This window comes from Schistocerca nitens, chromosome 2 (genome assembly GCF_023898315.1).
Source record: "Schistocerca nitens isolate TAMUIC-IGC-003100 chromosome 2, iqSchNite1.1, whole genome shotgun sequence".
NCBI classification, from domain to species: Eukaryota; Metazoa; Arthropoda; class Insecta; order Orthoptera; family Acrididae; genus Schistocerca; species Schistocerca nitens.
Window position 1 is genome coordinate 385,547,310 of NC_064615.1, and position 18,980 is coordinate 385,566,289.

At 42.4% G+C, this 18,980-nt stretch overlaps 1 protein-coding gene across 5 annotated transcripts in view; it reads left to right on the forward strand.

The window, feature by feature from the left end:
- LOC126236235 (prominin-like protein) overlaps positions 1–18,980 on the forward strand; it is a 572,733-nt gene that overhangs the window by 233,850 nt on the left and 319,903 nt on the right. For 4 of the 5 annotated variants that reach the window (XM_049945374.1, XM_049945376.1, XM_049945373.1 and 1 more), the window contains one exon: positions 733–813. The exons of the other annotated variant lie outside the window; for it this stretch is intronic. In XM_049945374.1, coding sequence (XP_049801331.1) covers positions 733–813 — 81 coding nt within the window. The remainder of the gene's footprint in view (positions 1–732; positions 814–18,980) is intronic. 5 annotated transcript variants of the gene reach the window in all.

The window sequence follows — 18,980 nt, forward strand, 5'->3', positions numbered from 1 at the left end:
CATCATACTATCTTCAAAATTTGTTTGTCAAAACAAGAGAATATACTAGCCTTGTATGTGTGTGGTTTGGCCATGTACAAATTATTTCTTACTCCACTCAGCCATTTTGGGGATAGGCAGGTATTGTACCATTTGGAAATACTAGGACAAATCCATCTTTATATTAATTGGTGCTGTAAGAGTTTGATTTCTAATGGCTTGATTGCTACTGTACAGAAAAACAGTTAGTTGAAAAAGAGCCACCAGTGGAATAACTGTCTTTGCAATGTGTTAACATTCTTGGGGGAAAAATGTCTATTGTATTACCACTTGAACAATAATGTCACTGTCAGACATTGAGAAAGAAGACAAGAAGAAGGTGAAAATAATTAAGTTATTTTAGGATCCATGTAATTTTTACTATGGATAAAGAGGGATTTTGGCAGCTGCAGCAGTGTGTCAAGCTTTTTGTGATGGAAGAAATTGCCCATGCTATTTGTGTAAGAGTTTGTCTGTTTTTCTGTGTTCATTTATTTGTTTTGTTTGTGCTGTATGTCAATTTTTTGTAATGGAAGAAATTGCCCATCCTATTTGTGTAAGAGTTTCTGTGTTTTTGTGTTCATTTATTTTGTGTGTGTGTGTGTGTGTGTGTGTGTGTGTGTGTGTGTGTGTGTGTGTGTGTGTGTGTGTGTGTGTGTGTGTGTGTGTGTGTAATGCTGTCATCGTTAACATGTGCTTGTTATCCCTATGCAGGTTCAAAGAAGCATATTGAGTCATTGCTCCGAAGTGCAGTAGGCCCACCTCGTGCAAACGCAATTATTCGTTTTGACAGCAGTAAGTTACACACATGTAACCAAAAGCTTTTAATGTATGTGCTTTGCATGTGAAATTGTATGTAGTAAAACCATAAAAAAATTATATTGATGTTTGACTGCTAGTAAGCATTTAATTGTCAAGTATGTGAAATTGTGCGGTATGGATTAGGCTTGAATAACAGTTTCTGTGTGATCTAGACACTGTATATGTGGAGAATTATTCAATGTGCAAATGAAACCGACTAATATCGACTTTGAAACCAACAATATGCTAGCAGAGTTGCAACCATCATTAGACGCAGCAGCAGCCACCATTCAACATTCAGTGCTAATTAAAAGCTACATCTATACTCCCCATGCATTATGGTCATATCAGTTGGTCCCCATGTTATTTCTTGAAAATTTTTCTAATGTTATCTGCCTAGCTTTATTTAGATCATCTTTTTGGCCCTTCCCTGTTTCTTGGAACTGTACAAATAACCAACTTGGCCCATCCAATGAGAGTTCACTGACTTAAAGTTCCATGAAAAGGTTGTAGATATCATGTGCAAATAATAATGATACTCGTAGATAATTATCACACTGTCAATTCATCAACATTATCAGTGCATTTCTCAGCTGTATTAGGTTTTCATAATTATATGTATTATTCCTGGGTATTAGATAAGAACAATACTTCTTAGCAAATGCTTGTCAAGTTTAAGAAAATGAAGATTTGTTGTCAGGGGCCTTTCAACTCTTTTGTGAAGGTCTGTTTGGCCCCAAACCATTGCAGTACTTCTTCCTTTCCTTTTCTGTGTTGCAGTCTTACTCTACACCTTTTATCAGACATGGTCTTGAGTATTATTTTGCGCAACTCACTTCAGTTAACTCATGTTTGGTGCCCACATCTGGGTTTGACCTCTGTATTCCCCAATTTCTTTATGGACGTGTGGACCTTGTGGGGAAAGTTGCTCAATGCTCTGTATGGTAGCCAGTCCACATGGAGACAAGGTGGCTATTTTTCTGTCTGGGTGGTGCCTGTAGGGAGAGCACTTGTTCCAAGTAGGTGGCGTCATGGTTGATACTTGATGCAATGAAAAGACCAAAGTTACAAGCTGGTGGCTGTGAGACTATGGTAGTCTCGTCAGGTAGATCTGAATTCATAAGTGCTATTGGAACCTGCACTACCTACTACCCTACTGCACCAATGTTCTTTACGGACAATATTAAAAATGTATTAGGAGAAATCCCTTTCTTCAGTAAATTACGAGGTGATTCAGTCATACTTAAAATAGTGAATCCTACCCAATCCCAAGTTTTACTCCCTCATAAAAACTTTGCAGAGATTGTGGTCGGCTGCTTCATGAAAATGCACCATTTGAGCAACCGTCCATCTGTGTTAATTGCGGAGGAGATCTCTCTCTGCAATCCCCAATTGTACTACCCTAATTAAGGTGTATAGAATCCAGGTATGTAAGTTCTTTGGTTATCTTATATTTTGAAGCTCAGAAAATTTACAGTCATCTGCATCCCAAACCAGTGTTATCAACTTTTGGCATACTGTGACCAAATCATCACCAGTACCCTTGAGACTTATTTTCCCTATTCCCTCAACACTGAACTCTAGTGATTGTGCCAGTAAATTAGCCCATGAGAGATATAGTCCCTCCCCTCATGCGACATTTGTAGCACCATCTTTGGGGACTGCAGTTCCTTGCACCTTCCCAGAGAATCAACATCATCATTCTGTGATGACTCCCGATGACAAGACTAGTTTTAGGGTATCTTCTAGCCAGAAATATACCAACCAACAACTCGACATTAGGCATTGGCTGCAGGAGCCAACGGCTGCAGGTCCCAGGGATGCCTGCTCCTCTTCAGTTCCTACTCTAACAGCAGATATGCTCTTGCAAGACACTAAAACTCTAAACTAATTTCAGAGAAATGTCGACAGCAGGCTATTGCAGTGACTGCAGAGGTTCCAGATCCCCTACACTATTGTATTCAGAACCTACACTGATTGGCCAGAACATTATGACAACTGACCTACTATTGGTATACCATCCAGGTGGTAGCAGCAGCATCGGGTGAGGAATGGCTGCTAGTCAGTCAGATGCGTAGTGCATTTAATATTGGTGAGCGTGCTGTCTGTGTGTGAAATGGGGAAGGTGCACAATCTATCTGGGGTTGACCAAGGATAGATTGTAATGGCCTAGAGGCACGGCGTGAGCATTGCGGAAAATACACACCTTATTAGATGTTCGAGGAGTGCTGTGATGATTGTCTTAACACGTGGCAAAACCAAGGCAAAATGATGCCCAGAAATGAGGTTTGGTGGCCACACCTCATTACAGATGTCGGATCTTGTAGGCGGGGAGGACTGGTAAAACAGGACAGACGGCAAACCGTGGCAGACCTAACATCAGATTCTGTAATGTTGGGCAGAGTACAAGTGTGTGTGAACGCACAGTGTGCCGAACACTCCTAATGATGGGCCTCTGCAGCTGACAACCCATTCAAGAGCAAATGTTAATACCACAACATTGGCAGCTATGACTGAAATGGGCATGTGACCATCAGCAGTGGACATTGGCGCAGTGGCAGTGTTGCATGGTGTAATGAATCCTGATACCTTCTTCATCATGCTGTTGTATTCCAGAGGAACAGCGCATTGACTCATGTACCATGGGCCGGAGACAAGCTGGTGGTGGCTCTATTTATGCTAAGGGAGCATTCACGTGGACATCAATGGGTCCAGTGGAGCTCGTGCAAGGCACCATGACAGCCAAGGAGTTTCATACACCGCTTGCAGACCATGTACACCATTTCATGACAATTGTGTTTCCTGACAGCAGTGGTGTTTTTCTACAGGATAACATGCCGTGTCACAAGGCCAAGTGTGTGATGGAGTGTATCGAGGAACACAGTGGCGAGTTCCAGTTGATGTGCTGGCCCCCTTACTTACCAGATCAGAACCCAATCAAGCTCATCGGATGTGGCTGAATGTGATGTGCGTGTGCGCGGGTGTGTGCGTGTGCGCGTATGTACGTACGCGCTGTTCCGCCTCCCTCCAGCGACCTACCAAGGCCTCATCACCACTGTTGTCAGTGCCAAAGGTGGACATACCGGTTATTAGGTAGCTAATCTTCTGGCTGATCATAATGTGTTCATCAATGTTGTTATGCACCCACCAGTGACACAGTGATCCTGGGTCATGATGTGTTCTGTTGGCCCTTTCCCACCTAACCATGACATTTATAAAGTGGTAATTTAGTAGAGCTGCAGTGGGTAATCCACAAGCCAGAACTGTAACAACATGTATTCCCCTGTTCTGCAATCGGTTTCTCTCCAAGAAATGGATTTCACTGATGACCATTCTCCAACCCTTCAGTGTTACTGTATATTATGTTAGAACTGTATGGATCCAGAGAGGGAATCTGGAGAGGTCTGTACATTGATTAGTACAGATATTATTTGTGAATGGATTCCCCTCCGTGCCGCATTGGTACCAACAGCAATGTGAGTGTGAGTGACACCAACACTCACAGTTTGTAACATTTACAAACACCTGGGTAGGGAATTTACTGACTTCTTAATCTGGAAACTCACCCCCCCCCCCCCCCCAGTCCCCTCGCACCTCCACCTGCTCCTCCTCCTCCTTATTTTCACAGTTGGGGGTGTGTGCACCATCCCTTGTGTTGGAGTACCATGTTGTTTGGTAGGGGGCTTCTGATTGATATTCTTCTTTCCCAATCTTGATCACCCCTCAGTAATGGTATGCCTGCCCCCTTTAATGCCTCCCACATAGTCATTTCAGCTGTCAACCTAACGATCTTCTCTTAATATCAGTGCTTCACTACAATGATTGTTATATGCTGATCTTTGTCACAGTGACCCCTTTCTGTTGATACTGTAGCTTTCTTGTCATCGCCTAACAGGCCCCAGTACCATGTTTGGCTCTCCATTTTCGATGTGAACATCCATCCGCCAAAACTACTATGGCCCTCTCTTGTCTGGTGGCTGGCACTGTGGAGGGCCGAGGACATTGTTAACTGTTATTCAAGACCGTCAAAGGGGCTTATGACATCTCGAGCAACACCCTTCTCAGACCGTCCTCATAACCTTTAAGTGACTCTCCTCAAAGCCACACACACTACCTAAACTCCGTACCTGTCGAGCTGTTGAAGATCAATTACCGTTCTGTGTCTCCTCCTCCATGGTGGCGTTGCTATTGATGCATCAGTTTTTCCCAAATACCTCTCGACCCACTTTGCAACAGTGTTGGCATCTTCTTCTTTACCAGCTATCTATCGATTGCATAAAAGATGAGTTGAAGGCACCCCCCTATCTTTTATCCCTTTGTAACTGTCTGGGAACTGATTCAGGCTCTTGACTCTTCTCGTGATACAGCCTTAATCCCTGATTTGATTCATATTTGGATGATCCCACTTCTGAATGTGACTCAGATTCAAAGTACTCAGGGGCTTCAAGTTTATTTGGCGAGAAGGTGCGTTCCCTTCCCAAAGGGTAGTGAGTGCTATATTCCCAATCATTAAACCAGGTAAAAGCCAACACGTGCCAGCAGATACTGATTAAATTGTCTCAACATGCTTATCAAACTGCTTTAAAGAATGATAGCCTGATGATTATGCTGAGTTCTTGAATCATAGGATGTTTTGTCGCCATACGAGTGTGGTTTTCAGGTGGGACAATCCACAACTAATTGTCTGGAAAGCTTAGAAAAAGAATTCCACAGAAGTCTCATAAACATGCAGTTTTTTTTATTTGCACAAGGCATTTGAAACTGCTTGACACTATCATTATGACTTACCCACTGTGACTGGGGCTGTCAAGGCTCTTGCTCCATTTTTGTCTGTCAATTTTTATCCTCCTGATCATTTAGGATTAGACCTGATATATCACTCGTCTTCCTGTAGGTCCAAGATAGCTGCAACCCACAGGGCTCTGCTGAGACATCTTCCTCATCACCATCAAGTGGTTACCCGTGCACTGTATGTCAATGATTTTCGCATTTGGTATAGCTCCTAGTCTGTCTGTAGCTTTGATTGAAAGCCAGCTCGAAGACTCTATCAGAAGGGCTCCCACTTGTACCCTTTCCTGTGGCATCCAGTTTCATCCTGTGAAGTCTAGTCATGCATTTCTGACACTGAATCATGGTTCTTGACCGAGAACTCTACTTGGGCTCCCAGCACATGCAATACCAATTTTTATGACTCCTCTTTGATAAAAAGTTGGTAGGGCTGCCCATATTTATTAATTTAAGATTAGCTGCCTGCAAAACCTGAATGCTCACTGTTTCATTGCCCTCACTTCTCTTCTCCATATTTACTGGCCCCTGATCTTGTCATGAGCTTACTATGGTTGTTAAGTTTGTGGCTCAATAGTACCATTGGCTTTGAAGTTAGTGGACCCAGTACGTCAGGGATACCTCTTGATTTGATTTGTGCAACAGTGGTCTTAGTCCACTGTTGACAGCACTGGAACTGAGTTTATGATGTGGTTTCACTCTCTGTGATTTTAGAAAAACCAGCTGGTCGCCTTAAGAAGTAGTAGGAGACTATTTAGTAGTTTCTTCTTAGAAATGATTCCTTCAGGCTCTACTGACGTCAATATTCTATGTCTTTTGCCCTCCAGAGCTTCACATTGGAAAATTAGATGTGGTTTGGTTTCATCCTCCTCGTCACATGGTCTGCACTTAGGGGCTTCTTCCTTCGTACCCATCATTTGTATTTGTTTCTTAAAGTTATCATGGCCAGTCATGAGTCCTACGATGAGTTAAATCTGTTTCCTGTTAAAGTTCAGAATTACATGACTTCTTTTGAAACATGGCTTCGGCATCATTAGCTTGCCATGTTTTTGTTTTTGAGCCATAGTCCAGTTTTCTACACGCTGCCTCGTGATAAGGATATGTATTTTTGATTTTACCATTGCCTTAGTGATATCTGGGATAGGTCCCAGTCCACTAAAAGGAGTTGTCACCCTAGTCCTGGCCAGTCAGCTTCTTTGTTGGCAGTAATTCCTGAGTTACCAACGATCCACAGTAGGTTTACCGTGTTGCTCTCCACTAGTCCTCTGGCAAAAAAAAGGGGGGGGGGTGCGGAGTTTGTTTTGTCATGACTTACGGTGACATATTTCAGCCAGTTTTTCTTCTGTAATAGAATCGAACTAGTTGTAAACTTCATAATTTAACTGTGCATTATCAGGGAAATGGAGGTTATCGTGGTAAAATTATTGCACAATAGCTGCAACCCACATCCTGTAAACTACCTTCAAGTTTTACATAAGTGTGGCATTGGGTAAGTTTTGGTAAATTTCATAACAGTCTGCATGAAATTTTTTAGAAAAAAAATTCGTGTAAATGAGAACTTTGAATGTGTGTTTTTATTTTGTAATGCTATTGATGTCCTGCTTTAATTTTGGTTCAAAGTGTAACATGTTCTATATCCAAGCAGTTGATTGTTTGTGTGGAACCTGAATGTACTGATGAAATACTGTATAAAATTGTTGCTATGGTACATGGTGCCTTAACTGCTGCTGGTTTCTTTTGAAGTGAGAAAACTAGTGTTCCTATTGCCATTAGGATCACAGCTGAGAGCTGTTCAACAGCAGTCGTTGGTGGTTTTCTTTACCATGGGATCCCTAGCCTGATAAGGATTTGTTACCACAAAATCCACAACCTGATGATACACTTCTTTGTGTCCCTGGGCAAGTCTTGAAGAGGTCTATTTTAGACTCCTAAGCTAATCTTTACTCCAAGCCACTTGAATTTTTTGGAGGTTTCATTAATTTGCTGCAGAATATAACTAGAAAACTGTACTATATTTTTGGCAAAATCCATTAGGACAATACTGAATATGGTCCCAGACAGTGACATTGCCTCCAAAGTAAAGCTTCAGAAGTAAAAAGTAAATTATAGCATTGAGTTCAGATGAGAGCTGGTTTTCATTCAACTGTTACATGATACTTCTGCTGCCTGTGACATGGTTATGAGACTTTTGGATAAGGTTATCAAAAAATCAAGAAATGAATCTGTTTTCTGGTATTGTGCTTTGGCCAATGTTTCAATAAGGTATCGTACTTCAGTGTTTTTGGGGGAATATGCTGCAAAAGATTTAGTTGAAGAATTTGAGACAAGTGCATGCTAGTCTAAGGTACATCAGAAACGGCAAGTTGTTCATGTGTCTATGGGTGGCCCTGTTGTCAACAAGGCATTCCTAAGAGAACTGAAAAGCAAGCTTAAAGTCAAGTGTAATCCAGGGGAGCCTCTTCTTTTGAATGTGGTGCATGAGGTTTAGACACAGTGCATAGCACCTTTAAGATAGGTCATACTACTGGTGGTTGGAATCTTGTTCAGTTTCTGAGAGCTTCGTGTAATCTGTCTAAAATCATTCCCTCCCCCAGAGCCTATTTCACCAATATTACCTCTACCTTTGTTTCCCCACAGAATTTCTGCTCCATTCAGTTAGTAGAAAATAAAATGACAGCGGTCAGGGCTCAGAAAATATTAACAGCTGTTGAAAAGTATGTGAAGGAAGCAGAATGGGTGACTTAAAGTTCAGGAGGAGGTAAAACCAAAACATAAACTCACTATGGAAATTCCTATAGGGTCATAGCTACCAAATAACACGAATCTTTTGAGGGACAAAATATTGAGAGCTTATTTTGTAGTTTTTGAGAGTGTGGCTACTCAGGTTGAGGCATTTTTGGCTAAATTTCAGTCAGATGCCGTCTTAGCTGCTTTCCTCTATACTTCCCTCCAATCTATGGTCAGAGAATTAACAAGAAAATATGTCAAACCAGAAATTTTGGAGTCAAAGTTGATTTGAGCGACATCATATATCTGTTGAGACCTCAGAATGTGGACAATGTGAACGGAACCAAAAATGCTCTTAAGTCAATGTAAAGTAGTGGAGAAATATATCTTAGTGTTCCAGAATGATGCCTTATGTTTATGAAGCATATGGTACCCAAAATTATAGAGAAATTGCCCCTGGCATATTCCTTTACAAAGGGCACCATATGAGTGACAGTAAACACTGACCTTGCAAAGACACAGTTAGGCATAGCATCGACACATCTCAGTATCTTAAATTGCTTTGATGTCATGAGGCTGATTCCATTGCCTGTAAATCCAAAATCTTTTGGAGATCAGGTCCGCAAGGGAACTTCTCAAAGAATTTGATGGGGATCATTATCATATCAGTCAGTTCTGGATGATCATTGGGGATAAGAGTGGACATGAAAATTTGAAGAAATTTATCAAGCTTGCTTGCATTCTCTTTTATTACAATGCCAGCCAGCATTGGAAGAGATTTCTGTGGCAACTCCTACATTCTGGTTGAAAATGTGATTGAAGCGTCCCTCATAGCTCTTGGTACCATTCATGATATGGTTGAGCTTGCCGAGTGTGTTGGATCTACCCATCACAAAGCAGTTAATGCACAGCTTTTGAAATGTATATGATATATGGTAGGTGCATTGCAGAGAAAAGTGTAGCTGAGAGAAAGAGGAGAGAGGGTAGAGAGAAACTAACAGAGCTACAAACGAAGAAAACAAAACTTATGAAAACTGCTGAGAAAGAGGATTCTCAGATTGGAAAAAAAGTTGCATCAGTAAAAAAATACCTGCTTGTGACTTCACTTAATGTTCATGTATGCATCCTTCCCAAAACTAGTATGTTACTATTCCTTCCATAGTTGTTTTGTTCAAATTGTATTTGAATTTTATTCTTAGATCTCTTTGTAAAATTGTAATTTTTTTTTACCGAAGTAGGAATGCTGTTTCTTTTAATGTCAATGTGTGCTCCCAACAGCTGATTATTCTTCATAGAAACTTTTTATCAGTAATGATTTACTTCCTTTTAAACCTAGTCTTATTCAAATTCTCGTACAATTTTTTGTTCAGTTACTTCTGACACTTAATGTGGTCGTCAAAACCCACAATGTTTATTTTTTCATTAAAGTAAATGGGGTCCAGTTTAAATATTTTCGCCCTCTTCTTTTAACTCAGAATATAATCCTTATTATGTTCTTACATATTGACAAAATTTGTAGATTTTCTGATAATATCGCACAAAATTGTTTAGAAAGTAAGTACTGTATGATTTAGGAAAAGTACTAAATTTGACCTGGAGAAATTGTTGCTCATGTCGGCACCAATGACTCCTGCCGTCTGGGTTCAGAGGTCGTCCTCAGTTCGTACAGGCGGTTGGCGGAATTGGTGAAGGCGGAAAGCCTCGCTCGCGGGGTGGAATCAGAGCTAACTAATTGTAGTATCGTTCCCAGAACCGATCGCGGTCCTCTGGTTTGGAGCCGAGTGGAAGGCTTAAACTAGAGGCTCAGACGATTCTGCGGAGATCTGGGGTGCAAATTTCTCAACCTCCGCTATTGGGTGGAGAAATGTAGGGTCCCCCTGAATAGGTCAGGCGTGCACTACACGCCGGAAGCGGCTACAAGGGTAGCGGAGTACGTGTGGAGTGCACATGCGGGTTTTTTAGGTTAGAGAATTCCCTCCCTAGGCCCGACAAGACGCCTCCTGAGACGCGGCAAGGTAGGAGTAGGCAAAATGCAACAGGGAATAACAATATTAATGTGCTAATAGTAAACTGCAGGAGCGTCTATAGAAAGGTCCCAGAACTGCTCTCATTAATAAACGGTCACAATGCCCATATAGTACTAGGGACAGAAAGTTGGCTGAAACCAGACGTAAACAGTAATGAAATCCTAAACTCAGATTGGAATGTATACCGCAGAGACAGGCTGGACAGTGAAGGGGGAGGCGTGTTTATAGCGATAAGAAGTGCAATAGTATCGAAGGAAATTGACGGAGATCTGAAATGTGAAATGATTTGGGTGAAGGTCACGGTTAAAGCAGGCTCAGACATGGTAATTGGATGTCTTTATAGGCCCCCTGGCTGAGCAGCTGTTGTGGCTGAGCACCTGAAGGATAATTTGGAAAATATTTCGAGTAGATTTCCCCACCATGTTATAGTTCTGGGTGGAGATTTTAATTTGCCGGATATAGGCTGGGAGACTCAAACGTTCATAACGGGTGGCAGGGACAAAGAATCCAGTGAAATTTTTTTAAGTGCTTTATCTGAAAACTACCTTGAGCAGTTAAACAGAGAACCGACTCGTGGCGATAACATATTAGACCTTCTGGTGACAAACAGACCCAAACTATTTGAAACAGTTAACGCAGAACAGGGAATCAGTGATCATAAAGCGGTTACGGCATCGATGGTTTCAGCCGTAAATAGAAATATTAAAAAAGGAAGGAAGATTTTTCTGTTTAGCAAAAGTGACAAAAAGCAGATTACTGAGTACCTGACGGCTCAACACAAAAGTTTTGTCTCAAGTACAGATAGTGTTGAGGATCAGTGGACAAAGTTCAAAACCATCGTACAATATGCGTTAGATGAGTATGTGCCAAGCAAGATCGTAAGAGATGGAAAAGAGCCACCGTGGTACAACAACCGAGTTAGAAAACTGCTGTGGAAGCAAAGGGAACTTCACAGCAAACATAAACATAGCCAAAGCCTTGCAGACAAACAAAAATTACGCGAAGCAAAATGTACTGTGAGGAGGGCTATGCGAGAGGCGTTCAATGAATTCGAAAGTAAATTTCTATGTACTGACTTGGCAGAAAATCCTAAGAAATTCTTGTCTTATGTCAAAGCGGTAGGTGGATCAAAATAAAATGTCGAGACACTCTGTGACCAAAATGGCACTGAAACAGAGGATGACAGACTAAAAGCCGAAATACTAAATGTCTTTTTCCAAAGCTGTTTCCCAGAGGAAGACTGCACTGTAGTTCCTTCTCTAGATTGTCGCACAGATGACAAAATGGTAGATATTGAAATAGACGACAGAGGGATAGAGAAACAATTAAAATCGCTCAAATGAGGAAAGGCCGCTGGACCTGATGGGATACCAATTCTATTTTACACAGAGTAAGCAAAGGAACTTGCCCCCCTTCTTGCAGCGGTGTACCGTAGGTCTCTAGAAGAGCGTAGTGTTCCAAAGGATTGGAAAAGGGCACTGGTCATCCCCGTTTTCAAGAAAGGACGTCGAACAGATGTGCAGAACTATAGACCTATATCTCTAACGTCGATCAGTTGTAGAATTTTGGAACACGTATTATGTTCGAGCATAATGACTTTCCTGGAGACTAGAAATCTACTCTGTAGGAATCAGCATGGGTTTCGAAAAAGACGGTCATGTGAAACCCAGCTCGCGCTATTCGTTCACGAGACTCAGAGGGCCATAGACACAGGTTCACAGGTAGATACCGTGTTTCTTGACTTCCGCAAGGCGTTCGATACAGTTCCCCACAGTCGTTTAATGAACAAAGTAACAGCATATGGACTATCAGACCAATTGTGTGATTGGATTGAGGCGTTCCTAGATAACAGAACACAGCATGTCGTTCTCAATGGAGAGAAGTCTTCCGAAGTAAAAGTGATTTCAGGTGTGCCACAGGGGAGTGTCATGGGACCGTTGCTGTTCACAATATACATAAATGACCTGGTGGATGACATCGGAAGTTCACTGAGGCTTTTTGCAGATGATGCTGTGGTGTATCGAGAGGTTGTAACAATGGAAAATTGTACTGAAATGCAGGAGGATCTGCAGCGAGTTGACGCATGGTGCAGGGAATGGCAATTGAATCTCAATGTAGACATGTGTAATGTGCTGCGAATACATAGAAAGATAGATCCCTTATCATTTAGCTACAAAATAGCAGGTCAGCAACTGGAAGCAGTTAATTCCATAAATTATCTGGGAGTAGGCATTAGGAGTGATTTAAAATGGAATGATCATATAAAGTTGATCGTCGGTAAAACAGATGCCAGACTGAGATTCATTGGAAGAATCTTAAGGAAATGCAATCCGAAAACAAAGGAAGTAGGTTACAGTAGGCTTGTTCGCCCACTGCTTGAATACTGCTCAGCGGTGTGGGATCCGTACCAGATAGGGTTGATAGAATAGATAGAGAAGATCCAACGGGGAGAGGGGGGGGGGGGGAAGGAGCAGCGGGATAGGAGAGAAGTAAAAAGATGGTGGGTGTTTGTGGAATAGAGCTGTATAGTGCTGGAATAGGGAACAGGGAAGGGGATAGGGGGATAAAGGACACTGGCTAATGAGGGTTGAGGCCAGGAGGGTTAGGGGAATGTGGGATATATTTTAGGGAGAGTTCCCACTTGCACAGTTCAGAAAAGCTGATGGCGTGGGAGGTATCCAGGTGACACAGGCAGTGAAGCAGTCATTGAAATGGAGATTTTCATGTTGGACAGCATGCTCAGCAACTGGGTGGGACATTCATGCAGAAAGACAGCTTGTTGGCTGTCATGCCCACACAGAATGCAGCACAGTGGTTGCAGCTTAGCTTGTAGATCACATGACTGGTTTCACAGGTAGCACTGCCTTTGATGGGATAGGTGATGTTTGTGACCGGAGTGGAGTAGGTGGTGGTGGGAGGATGACAGGACAGGTCTTGCGAAGTGTCTATTACAGGGATATGAACCATAAGGCAAGGGATTGGGAGTGAGGGTTGTGTAGGGATGGACAAGGATATTGTGTAGGACTCTGCCAGCTGTCAGATTCACCCATATACAAACTCTGCCACAGTGAACCCATTCCAGAAATCCAGCTTGAGCTCTAGTCTCTCCCATCCCAAAACCTCTCCCCGGAGTCCATCTCTTTCCTCACCCCTACCTTGTACATCTTCCTAAAGTCCATAAACCCAACCACACAGAAAGTCCCGTTGTGGCCAGTTACTGTACCCCCACAGAGAGAATCTCTGCACTCGTGGACCAACATCTTCAGCCTTTTACCCACAACCTGCCCTCCTAAATAAAAGATAACGACCATTTTCTCCATCGACTCTTGACACTTCGTGTTCCTTTGCAACGATTCCCTGCTTGTCACTATTGATGCCCCTTCCCTTCGCGCCAACATCCCTAATGCCCATGGCCTTGCTGCTATTGAACCCAATGCCCAATGGATTCCAAACCTACAACCTCCTGTGTAGTGTCCATGACCAGCCATAAATCACCCACAATTACTTTTCCTTTGAAAGCATCGCCAACAAATAAATCCAGGGTACAGCTAAGGGCACTCACATGGCACCATCCTATGCCAAACTATTCATGGGCCATCTAAATGGATTCTTTCTAACCACACAGAATCCCAAACCCTTCACCTGATTCAGATTCATTGAAGCTGTCTTTGTGATCTGGATCAGGGGGTGAGGACATACCATCCATATACCTTCACAATCTCAACACATTCTACCCCTTTAACTTCATCTGGTCTTCCTCAACCCAACAGTTATTTTTCTTGATGTTGACCTCCATCTCACAGGTGGCTAAATCAATACCTCCGTCCATGTTATACCTACCAACCACGGGCATTACCTCCACTTCAAAAGTTGTCACCCATTCCATACAAAGAAGTCCTTTCCACATAGCCTAGCCAACCGTGCCCATCACACCTGTAGTGAAGAACAGTCCCTCTCAAAATATACCAGCAGTTTCACTGAGGCCTTCATGGACCATAATTACCTTCCAAACCTTCTACAAAAATAGATGCCCTGTGCTGTATCTCTACTTTCATCCACCATCTCCCAAAGTCTCACTGTCCAACCACAGAGGAACATTCTCCTCGTAACTCAGGACCACTCAGGACTGGATCAAATGAATAACGTTCTCTGCCAGGGTTTTGACTACCTCTCATCGTAATCTGAAATGAGGAATATCCTATCCACTATCCTTCTCACCCCTACCACAGCAGTATTACACCACTTACCGAACTTACACAATATCCTTGTCCATCCCTACACAACCCCTGCTCGCAACCCTTGGCCTCATGGCTCATATCCCTGTAATAGACCTAAAGTGCAAAGACCTGTCCCATACATTCTCCCACCACCCATGGACTGGAGTAGTCTGGTCACAAACATTACGTATACAAAGGCAGGGCCACGTGTGAAACCAGTCATATAATCTGCAAGGTAAGCTGCAGCCACTGTGCTGCATTCTATGTAGGCATGACAAACAAGAAACTGACTGTCTGCATGAATAGTCACTAACCAACTGTGGCCCCAACATTCAGTAGTCACTGTCCTGTACCCACCTATCCCCTTTTCTGTTCCCATTCCAGCACTACACAGCCCTCTGTACCACCAACACACCCACTGTCTTTTTACTTCTCTCCTTTTCTGTGCTCCCCTTCCCCTTGCCAAAAGCTTTTTTGACACAATTTTTGTTGTGCCTATCTGCAACTCAGCATCTCTGCTGAATGGTAACAAGTATCCTTTTTATAATAACTTGCCCAAAACACACTTCAAAGAAATGAGCTATTAGGTCCAGAGAGTACATTTGTAAACAGTGCCATTATATCTAAGTTGACCATATCTTCAGTTATTCAAATATGCCTAGTAGGCTAAATTCTTAATATGATATGCACACCAACTACTTTGCTAGTTTGAATTTCTATGAACCAGTGGCAACCATCTTGTGGGTCTTAGGTAGAATATAGACATGTGTGATGTTCGTGCCTGAGGGGAAGACACTCAGCTGAACTCTACTGAAGATATATGTGCTTAAGTAGCTCGAATGTCATTTTCATTATACTTGATTTTTGGAGCAAAAATAACAAACAACATGCCCAGTAATTGTGGCTACATTAAACATCAGCAGAAACAACCACAGTGAAAGCATCATTGCATAGTATGTCCGGCTAATTTTGCTCAGATCTGGTAATGTTTAGTGCTGATGGCTTTGCTTTTATGTGGATACAGTTCATTTCATGACATAGTGTATTTGTTGTTTTACTAAACTTCTTGCAGATAGCACGTCCAACTCCACTTTTTATTTCATGGACTGGATGTGCCACAGGAAAGGTGCAAAGGTAATTATCAACATGACACACAATCTTTGTATCTCAGCTTGAAGTTGATGACAGTACATGTGATCTGTGATCTGCACCATATTACTATTGGAAAAGCCTACTGAACTTCTGTTTTATGCTTCTCCATAGCTCATTCCTGTGATATGCGTTGAGCAACTGCAAATGGGTACCACTGTGTCAGTCCCAGCTTGTTAGCATCCTTGACGAATCTTGATGAGATGATGAAAGAGTATCTCTGTTTGTATCTGGTATTATTTGATCAGTTTTTCTTCTTGCCCAACAATTTAATTTTCTTCATAGTCACGATTACCTCTTCCGTTTCAGTCTTTTCCATAAATCACTGATTACTCTCTCTCTCTCTCTCTCTCTCTCTCTCTCTCTCTCTCTCTCTAACATTCACCTCTCCAGTGTATGCTGAGCAGCCTCCAGTTTCCTAATGCTGTTTGCACTGAAGGACCAAGCTTCAAGCCACAAGTCAAAACTAGTAAAACACACTGATAGTAAACTTTTTTCACATACAAATTCGAAGATTTAGTTTTTTATTTTGGCATCCATACAGCTATTGTTTTAAATTGTTGTAAATAAAAAAATGGTTACTGGCTCAATATCCTTATTTTAACTTCCTCTGTTCCCATTTTAATGTAGTCTCCATGCATTATTTTAGTCTAATTATAATGGAGTTCGAGGCATACTTTTAAAACTTAAACACCTAATGGAATTCCTTACTAAAGTATCAGGAAACTGAAGTTCCATTAATACTTATTCCTTCTTAGCTTTCTAAGTTTAAGAATCTGAAATCTTCCTTTGGAAGATATGAAATCTTCTTGTCTTCCTCCTCTTAAGAATCTGTACTTCCCACTATCGTGACGGAATCTAATGTTTGCTGTAGTGTTGATGTATTACAAATTATATATGTTAATTTATGTTGAATTAGTGCTGTATTTTTCAAGTGATCTTGCTACAGATTTGGTTGAAACTGAATGACAGCTATGACTACAGAAACTTTCATGGCGTATTAACTTATCTTTTCTCGTTGAGTCTGCAGCTGGATTATGTGACCATCTTGACACTGTATTTCAGTGATTCAGCTGGCTGCCATCTTCTGGTGAGAAGAATGTTTGCTGATCTTGCTGGAAATGATTTCTACCATTTACAACTGCCCTTTTTTGCACCGTGGAATACATACACCATGTGCACCATAAATCATTGATCATTGCTGCTGCACCCTCCCCTCATACAAAGTGAAGGTACAGTGCCCCACTTGTGAAAGCTGGCAGAGACGATAAATCACTATTGAATGTCTAGGTCAATACAGTCTGCCACCTGGGTCAAAGACTGGCTATAAAAGTGACAGTTAAAACATTGAAATTTAAAGTATACACACTGATGGTTTTGCTGACAAGTTCACTGTCGGAAGGTACATTGCTGGTAAGTGTGGAGGTGTGTGTTTGAAATCCATACCTTGATAAGCCCCTGTTGCCATACTCCCTAGTTCCGTGAAGGAGAGATGGTTGCGTGAACCAGTTCTTGTTCACGTTTAGGATAAAAAAATATGATACCGTATGATTCGTGGTAAAGTATTTTCCCTATTGGGACGTGTTAAAAGATTTGTATGTATTGAAGACATTATTGATAGTAGTTACGCTGAAACTAGAGTTAGCACAAAAGTAAGTTAGCATAGTCATTTAAGGACATCACAAACTAATTACCTGCCCTTGATATCATATCTGATTTATTTTATCACAAGTGTGTGGCAGTGACATTCTGCACTGTTTTAATGTCAGCTTTACACTTAACTCACCCCAGGGGTCTCGCCGCTCTTTGGCGGGTTTGTACTTGGCTACGGCGGGGCCCCAGCCTTTGCAGCATTTTTTCCTTTCTGTGCTATATGACTCTCCTTTTGCTATTCTTTTCCCTGCCTAGGGGAACATGTCTTGGGGTGTTATTGGGAATCTTCTGCATTGTCTGTTGCCGATGTTAGAACAGTCTCACCTTTATTTTTCGCTCCCTTTTCCTTTTTTTGTTTCCCTTCTCCTCTTGTTCCTCTGCTTCAGTGTTAGAGGTTCATCTTTTTCTTCTTCCTTCCTGTACATTGCTGAAGACCAGCCCATGTGTCTGACGCATAACAGGTACTGGTTAATACGTAATTCCCAGTCCCAGGTTGACAGGTAGGGTTCGCATGTACCGCCTGGTACAGGCCAGGCCCAGGGAGGTTTGATTGCCTGAGCTGCAGCCTTCCCAAATTGCCAATTGGTCCCTCTGTCAGGTGTTGGGGAGGTGTGACCTGAGGTGTGAACAATTGCCTAAGGCAGGTGTGACCCCTTGTGAAAGGGTCCCCCAGTTGGAAGGAGTGCGCCATCGGAGATGTGGCAATCGTGGGGGATTTTCCCGCAACTAGCCAGTCACCTTCACAATCAGTCTACAAAACGTAAACATAATGAGGCTGATGATTGAAAGACCCTTCCCACTGCACCATGGTTCCTTGTGGTCTCACATACTGAAGACAGTCAGTCCTTTGCCACCGTAAATCCGTTTATTATTCAGAAAGGTGTTGATGCAGTTGCTGGCCCTGTGAAATCCTCCTCTCATTTACGGAATGGCATTTTACTTTTGGAGACTACTTGTGATTCTCAAGCACAACAACTGCTTGCCACCTCCCTTCTCCACAGTTACTCTGTTCGTGTCAAGGCCCATAGAACCCTGAATTCCTCATGAGTTGTTATTTACATCAGGCTGCTCGATGGTCTAACTGCGACCAAAATCCAGTCTTACCTCTCTGTTCAGGGTGTCATTGCCATCCACGGTGTAATGAAAAAGGTAGATTCCTGCTTAGTGCCCACCCGCACTGTTTTTCTCACCTTTGATAGAGTGGTGCTTTCATCCAAGATCAAAGCAGGCTACGAAATTATCAAGTCCGGCCATACGTTCCAAACCTGATACACTGCTACCAGTGTCATCATTTCAACCACTCTAGAATTGGATTGTCCTGTGTGTCTTGATGAGCGGGCTGTCCAAGAGATCCAGGTAAAGGATAAAGTGCCTTGCCCAGTTGCTCGCAAGTTACTGGCTAGTCGCAAACCCTGTGTTCTCCTGTCTGGCACATTTAGTTCTGTTCTTGTTACCGCTCTCTTCGTGAAGGACATGGCCACACGGACATGTGACCTCCAATTCAGCTCTGAGGTTGTGAAATCACTCGGTATCAAGGTAGCATTGCCATCCCACTGTCCAGCTGTGCAACAAGCCATCAAACTCTCGCCTCAAGGGGTGAAGC